At 36.5% G+C, this 21,495-nt stretch overlaps 2 protein-coding genes across 2 annotated transcripts; both read left to right on the top strand.

The window, feature by feature from the left end:
- The first annotated feature begins 224 nt into the window (after positions 1-224).
- LOC133037115 (protein FAR1-RELATED SEQUENCE 5-like) lies at positions 225-1,460 on the top strand. The gene has a single exon (XM_061113940.1). The coding sequence runs from the start codon at positions 225-227 to the stop codon at positions 1,458-1,460; it is 1,236 nt and encodes a 411-aa protein (XP_060969923.1).
- A 10,198-nt stretch (positions 1,461-11,658) lies between these two features.
- On the top strand, positions 11,659-12,498 carry LOC115713742 (short-chain dehydrogenase ptmH-like). Its single transcript, XM_030642223.2, has one exon. The coding sequence runs from the start codon at positions 11,659-11,661 to the stop codon at positions 12,496-12,498; it is 840 nt and encodes a 279-aa protein (XP_030498083.2).
- The last annotated feature ends 8,997 nt before the right edge of the window (positions 12,499-21,495 follow it).

The raw sequence follows: 21,495 nt of genomic DNA, 5'->3' as shown, positions 1-21,495 counted from the left end.
CATAAAATCTAATTTAAATCGACTCACCACTATCTTTCCCTTACTCTTCATCTCTAATTCTTGGATATCAATAACAATCGAACACTGTAACTCCACTCCAGTACATTAACGTCGAAGGAACAATTGGTTACTTATCAGTAAGTCCTTTTCTTTTTATCTTTCTCGAAAACCATTCCTTACCTATTAACTTTATCATTTAATTTGTTAATTCAAACAGATACAATATGGAGGCCGAGTCTCAAGCAGAGAACATGAATGAGGAACAAACCTACGAATGGGAAAGCATAACAGCAGAGCTAAACATCACAAAACCAGTGAATGAGATTCAAATATGTGACGTCCTAGGCAAGAGTCTCGACAAACTGGGAAAATGGGAAGCATTCTACGAAATGTATGCGAAACGGATGGGTTTCCGCACAAGAAAAGATGATGTACGACGTTCTCACGGAGTCATCGTAATGCGCAGGTGGGTTTGTTGTTCCGAGGGTTACAAAAGAATCACAATAACGGAAAGACAAAGAAAAAAGAGACCTCATGATGTCACTAGAACCGGATGTCAGGCAGCATTACATATTTTACTCACACAACCGTCTAACACTTGGAAATGCAAAGAGTTCAGCACAATACACAATCACGACCTCGCTTCATCAAGTGAGGTACAATTTTTGAGATCATACCGAGTAGTGTCCGATGGCTTGCTTGCCCAAGTTAGGTCGATGAACTCAGTTGGAATTAAAACTGCCAACATAATGTCTCATGTTGCTTTGCAAAGTGGAGGTTACGAGAGAATGCCATGTCAACTTCGAGATGTCTACAACAGGGTTGCTGGTGCCAAGCGAGAAGAAAAGATAGAGACGGACTCGGAAGGAGCGTTGGGATTTCTTGATTGTCTCGCAGAGAGGGATCCAAATTTCTTCGTTGTATATCAGGTGGACGAGGAGAATCGATTGGCTAACTTATTTTGGGCAGATGGAAACTCACGTGTCGACTATGTGGCTTTTGGGGATGTACTAGGGTTTGATACCACCTACATGACAAATGAGTACAATAAGCCTCTCACTGTTCTCATTGGCGTAAACCACCATTTCAACACATGCATCTTCGGGTTCGCTCTCCTCCTCCACGAGAAGCTTCCATCCTATCGTTGGCTACTTCAAAAATTTCTCGAATGCCATGGAGATAAGAAGCCAAATGTTGTAGTCTGCGACCAAGATGTGGCCATGAAACAGGCCATCATGGAACACATGCCTGATGTTACACACCGTCTATGTGCTTGGCATCTCAATACAAATGCTTCCAAAAAGGTTAAAGATCCGATCTTCTTGAAAAGATTTAAAGATCTAATGTACAACTACTACGAGGAGGAGGATTTTGAAGCAAGATGGTTAGACGTCGTCGAAACCCAACAACTAACAGATAATGAATGGTACCAAACAACATTCGACACAAGAAAACAGTGAGCAGAAACTTATTTAAGGGGTTCATTCGTTGCAGGAATGAGAACCACACAACGTTGCGAATCGATCAACTCAGCCCTAAAAAAATTTTTAGAGAAGAATTATTGCTTGCGTGAATTTGTAACAACCATAGATATGACAGTCTCAAAGCTCAGACACAACGAGACTGCAAATGACTTCAAAAGCAGATGCACTCGACCTCACCCACCTAATCCTACATGCTTGACCACGTACTACAACCAATGTGTTGAATTCTACACAAGAACTATGTACCACAAGGTTGCTGAGCAACTTGATTTAGAGAATAATTATTTTGTCATAAGTCAGGAGCAAGAAGGAGAGTGGCAGATATACACCATTGGAAAGTTTTAGCATCCGGAAGTCCGATACCGAGTTCATTACTGTGAAGGCCAACGAGCACTACACTGTAGCTGCATGCTATATGAAAGTCAGGGGTACCCTTGTAGACATTTATGGGCTACAATGAAAAGATTAAACATCAGAAGAATACCTAATACTCTTCTCATGAAGCGATGGAGCAAATCCGCGAAGACAAATCTCCACCTACATTTTAACCCCCCGGCACAAGAACAACAACACATTTATGAGATGGCTAGGTTTGGATCTCTCAGCTCATTAACTTATAACTTGACTTTCTATGCAGCAAAAACAGAGGATTCGTACACGCGTGCAAAGGAAGAGATTGAACGGCTAACTCTAATGTTCAAGGAAGAATTTGAGATGAGTTCCAATCCAGAAGGACAGACGCCACAACCTGGAAGATATCGTAACAACCCCAACATTATTAAAGACCCTGAAGTTGTGAGAACAAAGGGTACGGGAAATCCAAGGGAAGGACCGAACGGGGAGCAGATCCCAAGAAACTCAAGACATTGTCGCATTTGTCGCTCATCAGGCCATGATTATCGGCGGTGCCCAAACCGTCAACGAGAATCGGATCTCAGGGGCAACAGTCAGCACACAATCAACCAACAACTGACTCATTCAATGAACACTCCAACGCGTATTTCCCTGAACCGCCTTCCTCCACACAAGAATCATACTATGGTCATTCATATATATAACTAGCTATTTTTAACCGTTGATGTTTTAAGGTTTATGACTCTAGTTATTGCTTCAAAAACTCTACATTTATATACTTCATGTTATGTTTGCCGTGTTTAAGGTATTTATCTCAACAAATCTCAAATTTATAATTAATGAACAAATAAATTATTTTACCCAAGAAAATTCAATCTTATAAGGTCAAAATTTCCATAGTAATGAATTTTTTTTTATACACAATAATAAAAATAAAAATAATACACCAACGTAAAACTCAATATATACCAACACATAATTTCATAATTTATAACAAATTATTCTTAACAATGTACTACGAAACAAAAATGAATGTACTCTGTACATGATATTTTGTACTCGGTACGTGATATTTTGTACACTAATTTTACTAAACAGCATGCATAAACAATTAATGTACTCGGTACGTGATATTTTGTACTCAACTACAATTCCAAAATTACATACATGATGTAAAATACCAAAATAACCTCACTCCGACAACATGGACCCACTGCCTACAGTATATTTGTACAATTAACTGCCACGAACAGTAAAGCTGTTGTACTTTTTTTTACTTTAACTGACGTGAACAGTAATTAAATTGTACCTTTTTATTTTTTAATTAAAAATACAAATGTACAACCGGTTACCAAACCTAGAATAACCGGTTGCCAACTTAATTAAATAATTAAAAATTATAACTATTCTAACGTGGGACCTACCTGCCGTACACGGATTCCAATCCGTGTTTTGTACATATGGGCACAAAATCGACGCCTACTTATATATATACATGTATATATTAGTACTATGTACTCGCCAGATCGAAAATCTTTAGGCTTGCTATTCAAAATTTGTTGAATTACTTTGCAGATGTTATAATGAAGAGACAATTGTATACTTTTTATAGCAATACAATGGTTAGAAAAGCTGCTATTAGTTTTATATAGTATGTATATATCATTCAGTTTTATTTTAAATGGATATATCGTTTTAGTTTAAAAATGTCTAGTAGGCTCTTCATATTTAAGCAGTGGACTTAGGATTCAAAGTGAGGGGGTGTAATTTTTTTTTTAGTAAGTGAGGGGGGGACAAAAAAGTAAATTTAAAAAGAAAAAAAAATACATTTAATGGGATTAGAATCCTTGTCCTCTAAGCTATATGTTAAATAGCTTAATAATTACACCAAAGTTAATATTATATTTATAAATATCATCTTTTATTATAAATACATGTTGTAACTAATTAAATTGTATATATATTTTTTTTCCGTTTCTTTTTTCAGGAGGGCGACTATCCCGCCTCGGTTATATGTGGGTCCGCTCCTGTATTTACGATTGAGGAGTTAACAGTATATGCTAAGTCTAACGAGTCCAAAAAAATTCTGTTAAAGCGCACAATAATATGTTAAAGCACAATAAAATCTCTTAAATAGATATTTATATAATAAGTAAGATGTATATTTTAAATGTAATGTTTTTGAACCAGTCAAAAGTAATATAGGCTAATTAGGATTTTCCTCTATTCTAAATTTTATGTATTAAATTGTGTTCTCTAAACGTTTTAGGCTGTTAAAAATTTTTTTTGGACTATTGAGATCTTTGAATTTAACAACTTTCGTTCAATTTTACTAACAAGCCCCCGATGTGGACGTTAGTTCAAGAGACACGATTTAGTACATGTCAAAATTTGAGTTGTATGATTTGATACATATAGACAATCGTCTAATTAGGCATTCGTTAGTAAAATATTGAACAAAATTAGATAAAAATAAAATTCTTAAATTTAACAATCTAAATAATTTTTTCAAAAATTTTTAATACAAAACAAAACAAAACTTTAAAGAACATGACTTAATACATGTGTTTGGGGGAATCTTAAAATAAACAAAACAACACCCTTTCAGTATATCCCAGTCTTAGTCTTGTTCATTCCTTTGTGTTGTTGTGTGAGGACATTGAAAGTGAAAAAGAAAAAACCCATTATTCCAGGACCTTGTAATGGACATGAAAGGCACCTCTATTATGTTATGCCCAAACCCAAGGCGAAGACTTGTTTGGATTCTTCCATAAAAGAAAGAGTATACCAACCAACCAACCAACCAAAAACCCTATTCTCATATAAATCCAAATGATCTAAACTCAAACTTTCTCTATTCTGCACTCTTTTTCAAAAGATATAGGGGGTCCTAGGAATGTGGTGGTATTTATTGGAAAACTTATTTTTAAATTTGATGGCTTTAAAGTTTATAAAGAGCTTAACTATGAGTGAAAAATGATACTTTTGTTTCCATTGTTGATATTTTTTCCTAGTAAAAATTCTTAGGTGAAGTTTTCTCTATTTGTGATAAGAAAGATGCGGTAGGGTCAAGTCTCATAAGCAGCAGGGCTACAAGTAGAAAACCAAATAGAGTTTTTAAGACTAAAGCTACTAGTCTCTACAGCCTAGCCTTAGCTATAATCTCTCATTCTCTCTCTCTTTCCAGACCAAATCCAGCAGAAGATAAAGTCACTATCAATCAATGTGAAAGAAATTTTGTTATGAAAAATCAAGAAATTAAATCCACCCCCCAAAAGAAAACAAAAATTTATAAGAATACAGCTACTATGTTTTGCAGTATATTTAAAGTAGCTGTAGTAGTGTAGAGAGAGAATCTTGTGCATGAATGTGACATGACATAATTTGTGTGTAGTAACTAGTAACAGAGAAAAGAGAGGGAAAAACAAGCAAACCGGAGAAGAGGCTAAAAAGTCAATTAAAGAAAGAGATAATAAAAGATAGCATTAGGATAATATAGGAAGAAATTAAGACCATATTTAATACATATATATAGAGTGAGAGAGAGGCATGATGGTACAGAAAAACAGTGTAGGTGTAGGTCTTAAAAAGGAAAAGATAGCCACAGAAAGACTTTTCTTTTTAATTCCGTAATGGCTCATAATATTTATTAATCTAATGCATGACAGTGTTTATCTGTATTGTATCCACCAAAACGCAGCTCTGTTGATCTGGTCGCTCTCAGTTGGGTTGCTATCTACAATCTACTTTTTCGTCTCTTGGGAATTTCTGCAATCTTATTTAGATTTTCTTTGGATTTTGGACTTGTGTTGCTTTGCTTCTATATATGAAAAATACCACAAAAACCCCTCCCTCCTTTACTTCTCTCTACTCTTCTCAACCCACACTAAGTAGTCATTTCCTAATGAGTGAGGACCACTGTTGTCGGGCCTGCTCCTCACATTATATTTTTTCAGGAGAAAAATTAAAAAAAAAACCATGAAACAAAAAAGGTTTTTAATTCCTAGCAAAAATACAAACAAACGAACAAAGTATTTAATTTCTTTAATTGTTTGGATTCAATTAATTTGCAATAGCTTGCCTTTGGTTCAAACGTTTTGCATAAGAGTTTGTACTGTTGATAGGTTGACAATACAGAGTCCCTCCCTCCCATATAGGCTCTTTCAATTACTTGAAAGCCCAACCTATAAATTTTGTGTCTAGACAAGGGAACAGTATTATAATGTTCATTTATTAAACACATTTGTATTCTATTACAGTTTTAATCATTATTAGATTATTAGTAAGAGCTCAAATTTGAGATCAACCTTATCATTTCATGTAAGATTATTTCATCATATCCAAATGATTTTTTGTTAGATAACTGGTGTGTCGGTCTCTTCTCTACCCTATTTTTGGTATGGAAAAAAAATAATAAAGAAAAATGGAAAATGACACATTAAAAATATGTAACCACAACATTTTTCTTTTTACTCTAAACTGATAAGAAAAATAAATAAAATAAAATATCAGAAACAACTAACATTTAACATTTTCTTTTTCTTTTTTTTTTTAAAGCATTTAATTCTTTCTTACATTCATAATTTTTTAAGAGAATTACTAAAAAGCACCACTGGTGCCTAATACCCTACTCGGTGTCATACTGTTATTGGTGTAATTAAGTATCGGGTCCTATATAACTTAAGAAAATAAATTTTAAGTAATATAGCTAAACAATCATGAGACGCCACTTATGAAAAGTGCTGGACACCACTGGTGTTTAATAGCAATGCTCTTTTTTTAATATTAAGATAATACCTTTACAGGAAACTAAGGTGATGTTTGGTTGGAGATAATGAAATTGAATGGAATGGAAAGAAAATAATTTTTATTCCATTCGTTTGTTTGGTTGCATTTTAAAGTGTTGGAATGTCATTCTAATAGAATGCTCTTTCTACCATTTTAGTGGAATGACTATTCCATTTTGAAATAGAAGGAAAGACCATTCTAATGTAACATGAGAAAAAATTTAATGATTTTTTTATCAATTTTTTATGCATTTTAAATTTTATTCCATTCCATTCCATTCTTATTCCTATTCCTATTTCCATTTTCATTTTTATTCTTATGTTTTCATTCCTTCCAACCAAACATCACCTAATTATTATTTTTAAATAATTTGTGTGCCATAATATAATATATATATATTACAGATTGATTTGAATCACTAATAAATTTATGAGATGAAACCCTCTTTCGGCCAAAATAACTAATTATTTAACCAAAAATATTATTTACAATACTAAAAAAAACCTCTTTATGTCCATTAAATTTTGACATGATAAGTTTTGCTCTCAATTTTATGTTGGACATGATATCTAGAAAGATAAAAAGAAATATTTTTCATATTCATCAATGAAAAAATATTCATTCAATGTGACTCACAAGGAATAATATTTTATTATTATTATTATTATTATTATTATTATATCTAGTAATTTTTTAAAATAAAATTAAATAAAAAATATTTTAAATATTATAAAATTTAATTTATTTTATAATTATTTATTAATTAATTACACAATAATTTATATACTACTTTTTATCAAAATTGTAAATAATGAGTTCTATGAATTTTTTTTTTTTTTTTGAAAAATAACTAATAAATAATTCAAAGATCTCACCATGAGAAACCCAACTCTTGGCGAGAACCCGCCCCAAAAAACCCTCCAACGACACACCCCCTCGAAAAACCCCAACCCCAGCAAGACCCCACCCCGAGAAACCCCATATACAAAAGAATCAGTAAAAAACTTAATAAAAAAAGAATAACAATACACAAATCCATAACACACACCCTATAATCATAATAAAAAATTCCTAAACAAACCCTAATCACAATACACAATACAATGAGATTGGATCCGAGAGAACAAGATGGAGAAAGTGAAATCAGGAAAGCGAGGACTTACCGTGTTCTACTTGATTAGGACCGTTACAATGATTTTCTAATTGTTGTGCACACCTTTGCTAATCAAAGTGTTATTTTTTTAAAAAAAAAATCTTACCAAAGTTAAACTTTTAATTTAACTTTAAACTTGTATAAATATATAACCATACATAAAAGTCGGGATCCCGTCTTAAAAGTTACAATATTATTCAAAATATATTTTACAAAAGTGTCGCTCCGAGACTATAAAATGAAGGTCCAAGTCGTCACTGGTGCACAACTTTCGTCTTTCCTTTACCTACACATGTATATAATATATGTGAGTCGACAAACTCAGTAAGAAAAACACAAAATATATAACATAATATTGATTTGTATCTAGGCCCGCATACACCTATTTACAAGGCTTCAGATGAATCAAGAATGTTCTTAACAGAAGTACAAATCATGTATCACAGGCATTAAGTACTCATCCCATACTAGTGTTGGTAGGGCTGAACGACACCTCAAGTACCACAAAATGTTGTACCACATGCACTCTGTACTCTTCTTGTACTAGTATTGGTAACATTGTGTCATGTCCTTTAATATCATATACTGTACCAATGCACTTCGTACCGCAACCGTGATAGTGTTGGTAGCATACAAATCACATAATACATCATGCATATAACACACATACACATATACGCATACACATTTTATACTAATCTTACATTGTTTCTAGATTCAAGTGTGTCAATCAATCTGAATGAAAACTCACGCGCTGAACGGAGGTCGTACGTCACAATCATGCAAAACGGGTAAACAACTTGCTAAAACCTTTTTGGAGACCTTAACTCAAAACAAGAAAATTTTTCTATCAATAAATAGCATGAAAATACTGTAAATATTGAGCAAACACGAAAAAGCGAGACTGGAAAAACTGCTTGAAAAAAGGTAGATCGTCTCCTTAGAAACGATCTGTCATTTCTACCGCAGAAAAACACCAAGTCTCATTTCGAGCTCAAATTAATCCCAAACTTGGTAAAATTCTCCATATTACCTAGACGAGGTCCAATAAACAAATTCCAAGCAATGGAATCGTCTAAAACTCAGAATCTCAAAATCCACCACTCAGCTCCACACACAACCAACAAATTGACCTCAAACTAGTCTTAAATAACTCAAATACAGCTCAAAAATAACCCCAAAACAAAACATAGCTTGGACATAACCTAATTCAAGAAATTGCATGGTTGACTCAAAAACTAAACTTCCAAAACTTAAAGAGGAAGGCCATCCCCACTTGGCCAAAAAAGCCTGATTCATTTCTCTAGATTTCTAGAATCAAGGCCCCTAGATTTGGGAAGGCACACTTTATCCTAAGCCTTTAAGTGGACCTCATGATTTCCTTTTTTGAACCCCCACTAGAAGTCACGGACCATGCCATCAATCTTAGAAGTAAGATGATTTGACAGTTTAGTTGTTTACATGGCATATGATGGCATAGCAAGGCCCACATATTTAATGAGGGTGGCATGTCAAGCCTTCGAAAGAGTTTTTGCTTTCCACCCTTGAAGCTTTGAAGAGAGGCTATCTAGTATGAAATTAAAATTTGCATCCTTTTGTCTCGACCTGAACAGGAGAAGCCCCAGTATTTAATGTTACATTCAGGGGATTTGATTCCCAAAGCTTCCGTGATGCCTTTCTTTAACCCATTGGAAGTATTTTTTCTAAAGAAGATTGAAGTCTTAAGTTTATTGATTTGTCGACTGGGCCAATCACAAAAATTCTCAAGGCATTGCGGCCAAAAGCCTTTAGCCTCAACCATCGCGACCCTCCCAACCAGAATAAGATCATCCGCGAAAAAAATGTGTGAAAGAATCGGACCCCCTATTGAGCTTAATGCCTTTGATACTCCCTTTACCAAGAGCATCTTCTAGCAATCTTGACAGGATTTCTGTAGCCCATATAAACAAATAAGGGAATAGCGGGTCACCCTGGCGTAAATCGCAAGAGGGCACAATTCTTCTAACCTAACCACCAATAGGCATATGTTTAAAGTGGAGGTAGAGATACACTATGAAACCCAATCGCAAAATTTTTCTGGGGCTCTAAAGCATGACATCACATGGTCAACAAATTTCCAACTCAGCTTGTTATAAGCTTTCACCAGGTCAATTTTAATAGCAAAGAAGCCATCTTTACCTTTCTTTCTGTTAAAAGAGTGAATGATCTCCTAAATAATTACATTATTATCTTGGATGTTTCTGCCCAGAACAAAAGTCGCTTGAGTAGGACAAATGAGTCTTGGTAAGATAGGCTTGACTTTGTTAGCTATAATTTTGGAGATGACCTTATACGACACATTACAAAGGGAAATATGCCTAAAATGATGGGTTCTCTTTGGGTTTGGGATCTTGGGGATGAGCACTACATTCGTTGCATCGGTACCCTTATGCATAAAACCAGACTTAAAAGAACTTGGCATAGCATCACAAAAGTCTTCACCCATTAACTCCCAATAGTGTTTAAAGAAAAGAACTGACATCCCATCAGGCGCAAGGGCCTTACTACTGCCCATGACAAAGAGCATCTTACGAATTTCATCAAAGGAAGGAATTCTAACCAGATCCTCCTTTTCCAAATCAGAAAGCCTATCATGAATGAGGTCCCCACAATTCATCACCCTACCAACATCATTTCCAGAGAAGATATAGGTTAAGAAATCGTGAACTCTTTCCCAATTAGGTCTCGTTTTGAAATCCAGGTATCCTCCCTATTCAATATACTCTCGATAGCATTTCTCCTTCCTCTGATGGTAGCTGAGAGGAAAACTTACCTATCTTTTTTTTATTATTATTTATATGATGGCGTTTGGAATGAAGTGTTTAAAATAATTTGATTGTAAGAAATATTATGAAAGAGAATATGATTGTAGGGACATGTGTAAACTGTGTTTGGCTGCGTAAAATAATATGTAATTATATTCTTGTTAATTAAATTACAGTGTTTGGTTGAGTACATGAATCTTTAATATTATTTTAAAAAATAAAAATAAAAATATTTTTATTATATCTATTTAATGTTAATTATACTTAAAAATAAAATAATTATTTATTAAAAAATATATATTTATTAATTAGTAAATATTAAATTTTATTGTACTTTTTTATTAATTAAAAATATTTCTATATATTCTATTACTATGTTATTGATTTTTATTGGCTATGTCATTGTTATTTATGTACACAGTATAAAATTTATATATAATGCTTATAGATATGTTATTGTTAATAACATAAAAATAATTCAGTTAAAAAACGATCTCACATACTAAATTTATTTCATAATATTTTTTTTATAATAAATTAAAATATTAATAGTATTTAAATTTATTAATTAATTTAAAAATACTAATTAAGGTTAAACTCTTAGAATAAAGAATTTAATATTTGATATGATTATTCTCTTAGCATTAACCCAAACTTACATATCCTTTTTGGTTTGTACCACGCATATAACCTATTCTCAGGAGGTATGTTGATAATGGTACTTTCTTAATGATTACTTTGGTCAAATTTGTGTTTGTACATATAGTACATGCATGCATAACACACCATGAGAAAATGACACAATAATCTTCATGATAAATAATGCTTAATTAATTAAGTTAGAACATCGATAGTAACGTATTAACTAAAAGCCAGAGCAAATAAACTCCAATCATGCCGGCGAGGATTCCCTTCATGAGGAATTAACATTAATTAATTATTCTAACATATATACATATATATTGTGAAACAATGGTTACAACATGTAATAATAATAATAATACAAATGCATAATTAGGATTATTATTCAATTAAATCAAAACAATCGATATCTCTAGTTCAAAAAAAAGAAAAAATGGACAAGAAAATAGTTCTAGTGACTGGTTGCGCTAAGGGAGGAATCGGCTACGAATACTGCAAAGCATTCGCGGACCAAAACTGCCACGTGTTTGCTACCGACATCCCCCAACGCATAATCGACATCGTAGACCTCCCAAACGACACCGTCGAGACACTCGCCTTGGACGTCACGTGCGACGAGAGCGTGTCCTCCGCCGTCGAAACCATTGTCTCCAAATACGGCCGAATCGATATTCTCGTCAACAACGCCGGAATCGGAAGCACCGGCCCACTGGCGGAGCTTCCTCTCGAGTCAATACGCAAAGCTTGGGAAGTCAACGCTCTTGGTCAACTCCGACTAATCCAGCACGTGGTACCGCACATGGCGACCCGACCCGGCGGAGGAACAATTGTAAATGTGGGTAGTGTTGTCGGTCGGGTCCCGACCCCGTGGGCCGGGTCGTACTGCGCCAGCAAAGCAACGGTTCAGGCTTTTACGGAGGCGTTACGAGTGGAGGTGAGACCGTTTGGTATTAAGGTGGTTTTGGTGGTTCCTGGGGCTGTGAGATCGAACCTTGGAAAGGCGGCTATGGAGAATTTGAAGGGGATTGAATGGAAGCTTTATAAGGGGTATAAGGAAGCCATTGAAGAGCGAGCTCGAGCTTCTCAGGTTGGGAAAGCTACTGAGGGTGGGGCTTTCGCTAGGCACGTGGTGAGGAAAGTGTTGAGGCCAAATCCGCCCAAGCATATTGTGTTTGGCCACATGACTTGTTTGTTTGCCTTTCTTTCTTGGTCTCCTCTTTGGGTTAGAGATTCTTTCTTTGCCAAACGTTTTAACCTTAACAACAAGCTTTAATTAATTAAGTAATTTTCGAATTTTGGGAATAAACTTGTTCAAGATATTGCTTTAATTTATTCTTAATGAATTCATTAAGAATTCATTAGAGTTGTAATTTTGAGTCTCTTGAGTTTGTTTCTAGGGTTGAGATGTTAATCTTCTTGTTTATTGTTTATTTTATTTTTTTTTTTGAAAGAAAGTCATCAACTTTATTGATTGCAATCATTTATGATTACATGAAGCAACTCAGTAGAAACTTCATTGCTTGTAAGAGTACGATCAGCGATAAAATAGGAAGCTCGAGCAAACGAGTGAGCAACACTATTAGCAGATCGTTTAATAAAATTAACAGAAACATCACACAATTGTTTTAACAACTCTTTACAATCCGAAATAATACTCCCAAAATAAGAAAGTAAAGGAAGATTACTCCGAATTGCTTGAACAACGGATAGACAATCGGTTTCAACAATTGTTCCAATCCAACCTTTCTTTTTTACCCAGCTGAGAGCCTCTCGAACACCCATGGCCTCTGCCAATTCAGGTTGCACGATCCCAGAACGACAGCATGTTATTGCCTCCACCAATTCCCCTGTTGCACCTCTTGCCACACACACGAAGTTGTACGATTCACTGCAATTTTCGACAGCAGTGAATCCATTCACTTTTTGACAGCAGTGAATCGAGAGGCTCTCAGCTGGGTAAAAAAGAAAGGTTGGATTGGAACAATTGTATTGAAACCGATTGTCTATCCGTTGTTCAAGCAATTCAGAGTAATCTTCCTTTACTTTCTTATTTTGGGAGTATTATTTTAGATTATAAAGAGTTGTTAAAACATTGGGTGATGTTTGTGTTAATTTTATTAAACGATCTGCTAATAGTGTTGCTCAATCGTTTGCTCGAGCTTCCTATTTTATCGCTGATTGTAACGCCCTGTCCAACAGGGACGCCACGTGTGTGCACTTTATTTAAAATACCAATAATTATATAAGATGTAATTATACTAAAAGTGTGGGTAATTAAAATTTTGATAGTTAAAACTCAACCTTTAAATTGTTTAACAAAAGATAAGTAACATGATTTATGGGGTCCCCCTGTTTTCAAAATATTTACAAACTGGTTTCAAAGTATTTTACAACATAAACTTTATATTTTCCAAAATACAATCAAAATAGAGCATCCTGTAAACTGTTTCTGCGCTGGTATGTACATTCTTCTTGTGACCATAACTCATGGTTGTTCGACTTTAGCTTTTCCTTTACCTGCACCATAAAGCACCAGTGAGTCACAGAGACTCAGCAAGAAAGTGATCAAAACAATAATTGAAAGAAAATGATTATCCACTTAATCTCATGCCATTATGTTTACTCACTATTCGATAATAATAAGCATTTCCTTAAACATCATACATTCCTGGTACTTAATAAGGTACCACTTTTACCACTCGTTACATACGAGCTGAATATGTCACTATCGTTGCCCGATAGCGCAAACGATAAGTAAGAAACCTAACCGCGGTTTCAAGAGTAATTACTCATAACGGTAATAACCGTTTCCGACCCTAGGTAATAACCTAGGCTTAATAAGCTTTAATCAATATCATGATAATAATCAAGATCACCTCCATTCATTCATTGATTTTTAACCACATATGGTGCTTACCACTTTTCTTACCTTAATTCAGAAGTCAAGAATATGGCCGACACAGGTGGAAAAACAAGCTAGGCAATCCGGTCCTATGTCACGACAATTGAGAAACACAAATAAATACCTTAACATAATATTCCGGATTAAAACCCTAATTCTAAACCGATTAGACTTAGCCTTCACCATCAATATAATAATTCAAATAACTCAAAATTATTCAAAGGCAGGTACTAGGTTCAACCCCGAGCTAAACGCGGATTAGAGAAAAACCCGAGAATTGTTCCCTGTAACCTTAGCCGGTCGGCCAGGTTACGATGCGACAGAACCAGCCCAGGATCGGCCGGTTCTTTGCCGAACCGTAACAATTACGGTTTTTTCTCCTCCGGCTCGAACCAAAACCAAATCATACCTAATTTGCACTTCCAGAACAGTTCAACATACTAAATACAATGCATTCAACCTATCATTTAATCACAATTCATCATGTTACTCAAAATCAACATCTCACTTGTCAATTTTCATTAAAAACATCACTTTCCACACCTATTTGTTGCACAGCCCTTAATCTCCCTCAATCTTCATTCACACAAGTTCCAAATCACCCTAAGAACCTACCCTAACTTCAGCTTATACCCCAGCTCTGAATTAAATGAAAACCCTCACCAAAACCTAATCTAAACTCATGGAAACCAACCAAGAAAAGAGTAGAAACCTTACCACCACTTAGCTAGCTCCTAGGGTTAGGATTAGCTCAAGAATTTGAAGAAAAAGAAGTGAGTTTTTCCCTGGTTCCAGCAGCTACAAGAATCGGCAGAAGGGAGAAGGAGAAAAGAAGCTTGGAGCTTTTGTTTTTTTTTTTTTAAAAAATGATTACTTGTCATGGAAGGAAACTCCCTTAAATAAGGGTTTTCATTCTTTTTTTTTTTTTTTTCCTTGCAGCCACAAAATAATTAAGTAAAGAAAAGAGATTGCCAAAAATAAAATGACTAAACTATCCCTCAAAATAACCTAAACTTAAATTATAACCTAGGGGCATTTTGGTAATTTTACTAATTCCCCAATCCGACATTCTAATAAAATTCTAACTTAATCCGGGATATTCTTAAAATAATTCTTTCATTTAATGTCGTGACATTGCTAACCACATGGCTAAAATTCCACAATTGCCGGGCCCAAAATAACGTATTTCGTTAAATAATTTCTCAACAATTTATCTAAGTAAGATCATAATCCTACTTCATTTTCCAAGTAATTACATATTTAATAAAATATGTCCATTTAATATTATTTATTTTCTGGGATATTACAACTATCCCCCACTTATAGGAATTTCGTCCTCGAAATTTACCTGAAAAGCTCGGGATACAACTCCCGCATCTGTGACTCTAGTTCCCAAGTCGCTTCTTCAACTTTGCTGTTCCGCCACAACACTTTGACTAGTGAAATCGTCTTGTTTCGCAACACCTTTTCTTTCCTGTCTAAGATCTGTACTGGTTGTTCTTCATACGACAGGTCGGTTTGAAGCTCAATGTCTTCATAACTTAAGATATGAGTTGTATCAGATACATATTTCCGAAGCATCGAGACATGAAACACATTATGAACCCCAGATAAGGCAGGAGGTAGAGCCAACCGATAAGCTACCTGACCTACTTTCTCAAGAATCTCAAATGGACCAATAAATCTGGGACTCAACTTTCCCTTCTTCCCAAACCTTCGAATTCCCTTCATTGGGGACACCCGAAGAAAAACAAAATCCCCAACTTGGAATTCAACATCTCTACGCTTTGGATCCGCGTAGCTTTTCTGTCTACTTTGGGAAGCAAGCATACGAGCTCGAATCTTCTCAATAGCCTCGCTCGTTCTTTGGACAGCTTCAGGTCCAAGATACCTACGTTCACCAGCCTCATCCCAGTGAATAGGTGATCGACATTTCCTTCCATAAAGCATCTCATACGGAGCCATGCCAATGGTACTCTGATAACTATTGTTATAAGAAAACTCAATTAGAGGTAGGTACTTGTTCCAAGAACCTTCAAAGTCCATTATACATGCCCTCAACATATCCTCGAGTATCCGGATAGTTCTTTCGGATTGACCATCGGTTTGAGGATGAAAAGTCAGATCTTGAATTTCAACTTAGTGCCCATTGCTTGCTGTAAACTTTTCCAGAATTTGGATGTAAATTTTGGATCTCGATCTGAAACTATCGACTTTGGGGCACCATGAAGTCGAACTATCTCTTTAATATACAAATCAGCATATTGATCCACTGTATACGTTGTCCTCACCGGGAGAAAGTGAGCAGACTTCGTATATCGATCCACTATCACCCAAATAGAATCATAATACCCTACTGTTCTGGGTAATCCCACCACAAAATCCATGGTGATGTCTTCCCATTTCCATTCAGGAATCTTTAGAGGTTGAAGCAAACCTGCCGGCCTTTGGTGTTCTGCTTTAATTTGTTGACAGGTTAAACATTTCGACACATATTCAACAATATCCCTCTTCATACCCGGCCACCAGTATAAAGCTTTCACATCATGATACATCTTGGTTGTTCCCGGGTGTAAGGAGTACGGTGTGGTATGAGATTCATCAAGGATCTCTTGTCTGATTTCTTTGTCAACCGGTACACAGATTCTGTTTTTGTATCGCAACAACCCATCAGATAAGCATGAAAAGTCTCTTGCCAATCCAGCCTCTAACTTCTCCTTATGTCCCTGTAGCTCAAGGTCACCTTGTTGGGCTACTCTAATTCTTTCCAATAGATTTGATTGTATGGTGATATTAGCAAGTTTTCCAATTATAAATTCAATTCCCGCTCTCGTCATATCCTCAGCCAACTTGGCTGAGATTTCCTTTAGTTCACAAACTTGCCCTGGTCCTTTCCGACTTAGAGCATCCGCTACCACATTTGCTTTACCAGGGTGGTAGAGAATCTCGCAGTCATAATCTTTGACCAGTTCTAACCATCGTCGTTGCCTCATATTTAAATCCTTCTGAGTGAAAAAGTACTTGAGGCTTTTGTGATCTGTATAAATTTCACACTTCTCACCGTACAGATAGTGACGCCAAACTTTTAGTGCAAAGACAACCGCTGCTAATTCAATATCATGGGTAGGATATCGTTGTTCATACTCCTTCAATTGCCTGGATGCATAAGCAATCACTTTCCCTGACTGCATAAGAACACAACCTAACCCTTGTTTGGATGCATCACAATAAATCACAAACTTTTCATCACCTTTTGGTAAGGTTAGCACAGGAGCGGTAATCAACCTTTGCTTCAATTCTTGGAAACTACCTTCACACTTGTCAGTCCAAACAAACTTACAATTCTTTCGGGTCAACTCAGTTAAAGGCGTAGAAATCCTTGCAAAGCCCTCAACAAATCTTCGGTAATACCCTGCTAACCCCAAGAAACTTCTAACTTCGATTCTTGACTTAGGTCGAGGCCGATCCACGCACCTTGCTTCAATCTTTACCGGATCCACTAAAATACCATCTTTACTCACCACATGCCCCAAGAAACTCACACGAGGTAACCAAAATTCACATTTCTTAAATTTGGCATACAACTTATGCTCCCTGAGACGTTGTAATACCATTCGAAGATGTCTTTCGTGAGTCTCTTCCGAGTCTGAATAAATTAGAATATCATCGATAAAGACAATAACGAAATCATCTAGAAAATCTTTGAACACTCGGTTCATCAAGTCCATAAATGCTTCGGGGCATTCGTTAATCCGAAGGACATTACCGGGAATTCATAATGACCATACGGGCCGAAAAGGCTGTCTTGGGAATATCCTCCTCTCGAATCCTCGGTTGGTGATAACCGGATCGAAGATCAATCTTAGAAAAGACAAGCTTTTACCACTGCAACCGATCAAATAAATCATCTATTCTTGGCAGAGGGTACTTGTTCTTCACCGTTAATTTGTTTAACTCCCGATAATCTATACACATTCGTAATGTTCCATCTTTCTTTTTCACAAACAAAACTGGTGCACCCCAAGGTGAAGTACTAGGTCTAGTGAATTTTAAATCCATCATCCCCTGTAATTGAACTTTTAACTCTTTCAGCTCTGCAGTGCCATCTGTAGGGAGCTTTCGATACGAGCTCGGCTCACGGTATTAAATCAATCTCAAAATCAATTTCACGTTTTGGTGGCAACCACAGTAACTCTTCTCTGAACACATCCGTAAATTCTCGTACCACCGGGACATGCTCCGGTCCGCTAGTGGTTCCCCGGAAATATCCACAACACTTGCTAAGAAACCAATGCACCCCTCACACACCAAATCCCTTGCCTTAAGAGCTGAAATTAAAGGAATCCGAGATCCCTGCATCTTACCCACAAATACAAAAGGGTCCTCGCCCTCGAGCCGAAAAGTTACCATCTTTCTTTTACAATCAATGGTGGCGTTGTATTTAGCAAGCCAATCCATCCCCAAAATAACATCAAAATCCTCCGGATTTAATTCTATCGGATCAATCGATAACTCTCTTCCTTCCACAAACAGGAAGGGATCGAACCCACTGTGGAGATAACCAACTCCCCGGTAGGCAACAAGGTTCCAAAACCTCTAGAAAGCACATCACTAGGTTTATTCAAATTGCTCAATTATTCTACTTGAAATATAAGAATGCGTCGCACCGAATCAATTAATACGATCGATAAAGTACCGGCAACGAAGGCGACTGTCACGGTAGAAGGACCGGCATCGGCCTCGGCTTGAGTCGGGGCAAACACTCGAGCAGAGCGGGTGTATCATCCTTCTTTTGCTCTAACCGTAGCAATTGTGGGCAATTTCTCTTCATATGACCCACCATTCCACGGTGGAAACGAGCCCTGGCGACACTCGCCCGAGGTGATGCCTTTTACACCTCGGACATTCGGGAAAAGTCCGCGGTTTTCATTCCCACTACGACGGAAACCTTGGTTACCACAGGAATCTTTTGTTTGGGCTGTGCCGATGTTTCACTAGGTCTTTTCTGCGGTCACCAAGATCGGTACCCTACCCGAACCGGCACTGCTTGTTTGTTTCCATGAATCTCTTCGGCAATATTTTTCTTTCGTATCCGAGCCTCTGCACCCTCGAAACTAAAGCCAACTCAACTATCCGAGCATAAGTTCGGGCAACCCCGGTTGTTTAGAAGCAACAATCACATCCCGGCGATGTGTTCATCCGACCCGAATAAACTTGGCTTTTCTAGCAGCTTCAGTAGCCACCTCATCTGAGGCAAACTTTGCCAGTCGATCAAACTTAGTAGCATACTCTGTCACAGTCATACTACCACCGAGTTAACCGTATAAACTCTTCGCCTTTCTTTGCCTTAATAGACTCATTATAATACTTTTCAAAAAATAAGGCCGAAAAGTTTCCCGAGGTCATATTATTCGGATCATGGCCCTGAGATACAATCTCCCACCAAATACGGGCATCATCTCGTAGCATATATGTACCACACCTGACCCGGTCATTATCTTCAACTCGCATAAAATCAAAAATGGATGTTATCATACTCATCCATTGCTCTGCTTTGAGTGGATCAGCACCACCCTCAAACACTGGCGGGTTCTGCTTTCTGAACCGTTCATATAATGGTTCCAAACGATTTCCTGCATCCGGTGGCACTACTAAAGGTGCCGGGAGGATCGGGATTCGATTTAGAGCAGCCGAGCTCGCTCTCTTAATTCTACGATTTGTTCACCTTCTTCTTGAATAGTTTCTTGCATAGCGGCATATAAGCATTCCCAATTAGGTGGTGGTAAAGGGTTCTCTCCCTCACGGCGGCCACGAGCCCGGCCAGCTCGCGGGCACCCCTACCCGATCCGCCTTGGGTGCATAACTATACACCTGCGATCACATTCCAAGTAATAACAATACTGATAAGTATTTCCATGTATTATAATCCTTCCCACAACATTCTGATATCGACATAATTCAGATAATCAGGTAATCAGAAAATTAACAAGCTATCTTTTAACTTAAAACTTACTAAACCATGAGTCGATCAGGTCCTTGCAGCCAATGTACATATCAAACCAGTCTTCAGGATCTAAAAACCTTGGCGCTCTGATACCATGATGTAACGCCCTGTCCAACAGGGACGCCACGTGTGTGCACTTTATTTAAAATACCAATAATTATATAAGATGTAATTATACTAAAAGTGTGGGTAATTAAAATTTTGATAGTTAAAACTCAACCTTTAAATTGTTTAACAAAAGATAAGTAACATGATTTATGGGGTCCCCCTGTTTTCAAAATATTTACAAACTGGTTTCAAAGTATTTTACAACATAAACTTTATATTTTCCAAAATACAATCAAAATAGAGCATCCTGTAAAAATTTGCTTTGCGCGCCGGTATGTACATTCTTCTTGTGACCATAACTCATGGTTGTTCGACTTTAGCTTTTCCTTTACTGCACCATAAAGCACCGGTGAGTCACGAGACTCGGCAAGAAAGTGATCAAAACAATAATTGAAAGAAAATGATTATCCACTTAATCTCATGCCATTATGTTTACTCACATTCGATAATAATAAGCATTTCCTTAAACATCATACATTCCACGGTACTTAATAAGGTACCACTTTTACCACTCGTTACATACGAAATTTGAATATGTCACTATCGTTGCCGATAGCGCAAACGATAAGTAAGAAACCTAACCGCGGTTTCAAGAGTAATTACTCATAACGGTAATAACCGTTTCCGACCCTAGGTAATAACCTAGGCTTAATAAGCTTTAATCAATATCATGATAATAATCAAGATCACCTCCATTCATTCATTGATTTTTAACCACATATGGTGCTTACCACTTTTCTTACCTTAATTCAGAAGTCAAGAATATGGCCGACCTGGGTGGAAAAACAAGCTAGGCAATCCCGGTCCTATGTCACGACAATTGAGAAACACAAATAAATACCTTAACATAATATTCCGGATTAAAACCCTAATTCTAAACCGATTAGACTTAGCCTTCACCATCAATATAATAATTCAAATAACTCAAAATTATTCAAAGGCAGGTACTAGGTTCAACCCCGAGCTAAACGCGGATCAGAGAAAAACCCGAGAATTGTTCCCCTGCTGTAGGTCGGACCGGTTCGTCTGACAGAACCAACCGGCCGACCGGTTCGCCGAACAAACAATTCTGGTTTTTTCTCCTCCGGCTCGAACCAAAACCAAATCATACCTAATTTGCACTTCCGGAAACGAGTTCAACATACTAAATACAATGCATTCAACCTATCATTTAATCACAATTCATCATGTTACTCAAAATCAACATCTCACTTGTCAATTTTCATTAAAAACATCACTTTCCACACCTATTTGTT

Source organism: Cannabis sativa, chromosome 4 (assembly GCF_029168945.1).
Source record: "Cannabis sativa cultivar Pink pepper isolate KNU-18-1 chromosome 4, ASM2916894v1, whole genome shotgun sequence".
Lineage (NCBI taxonomy): Eukaryota > Viridiplantae > Streptophyta > Magnoliopsida > Rosales > Cannabaceae > Cannabis > Cannabis sativa.
This window is presented reverse-complemented; position numbering and strand designations above follow the sequence as displayed.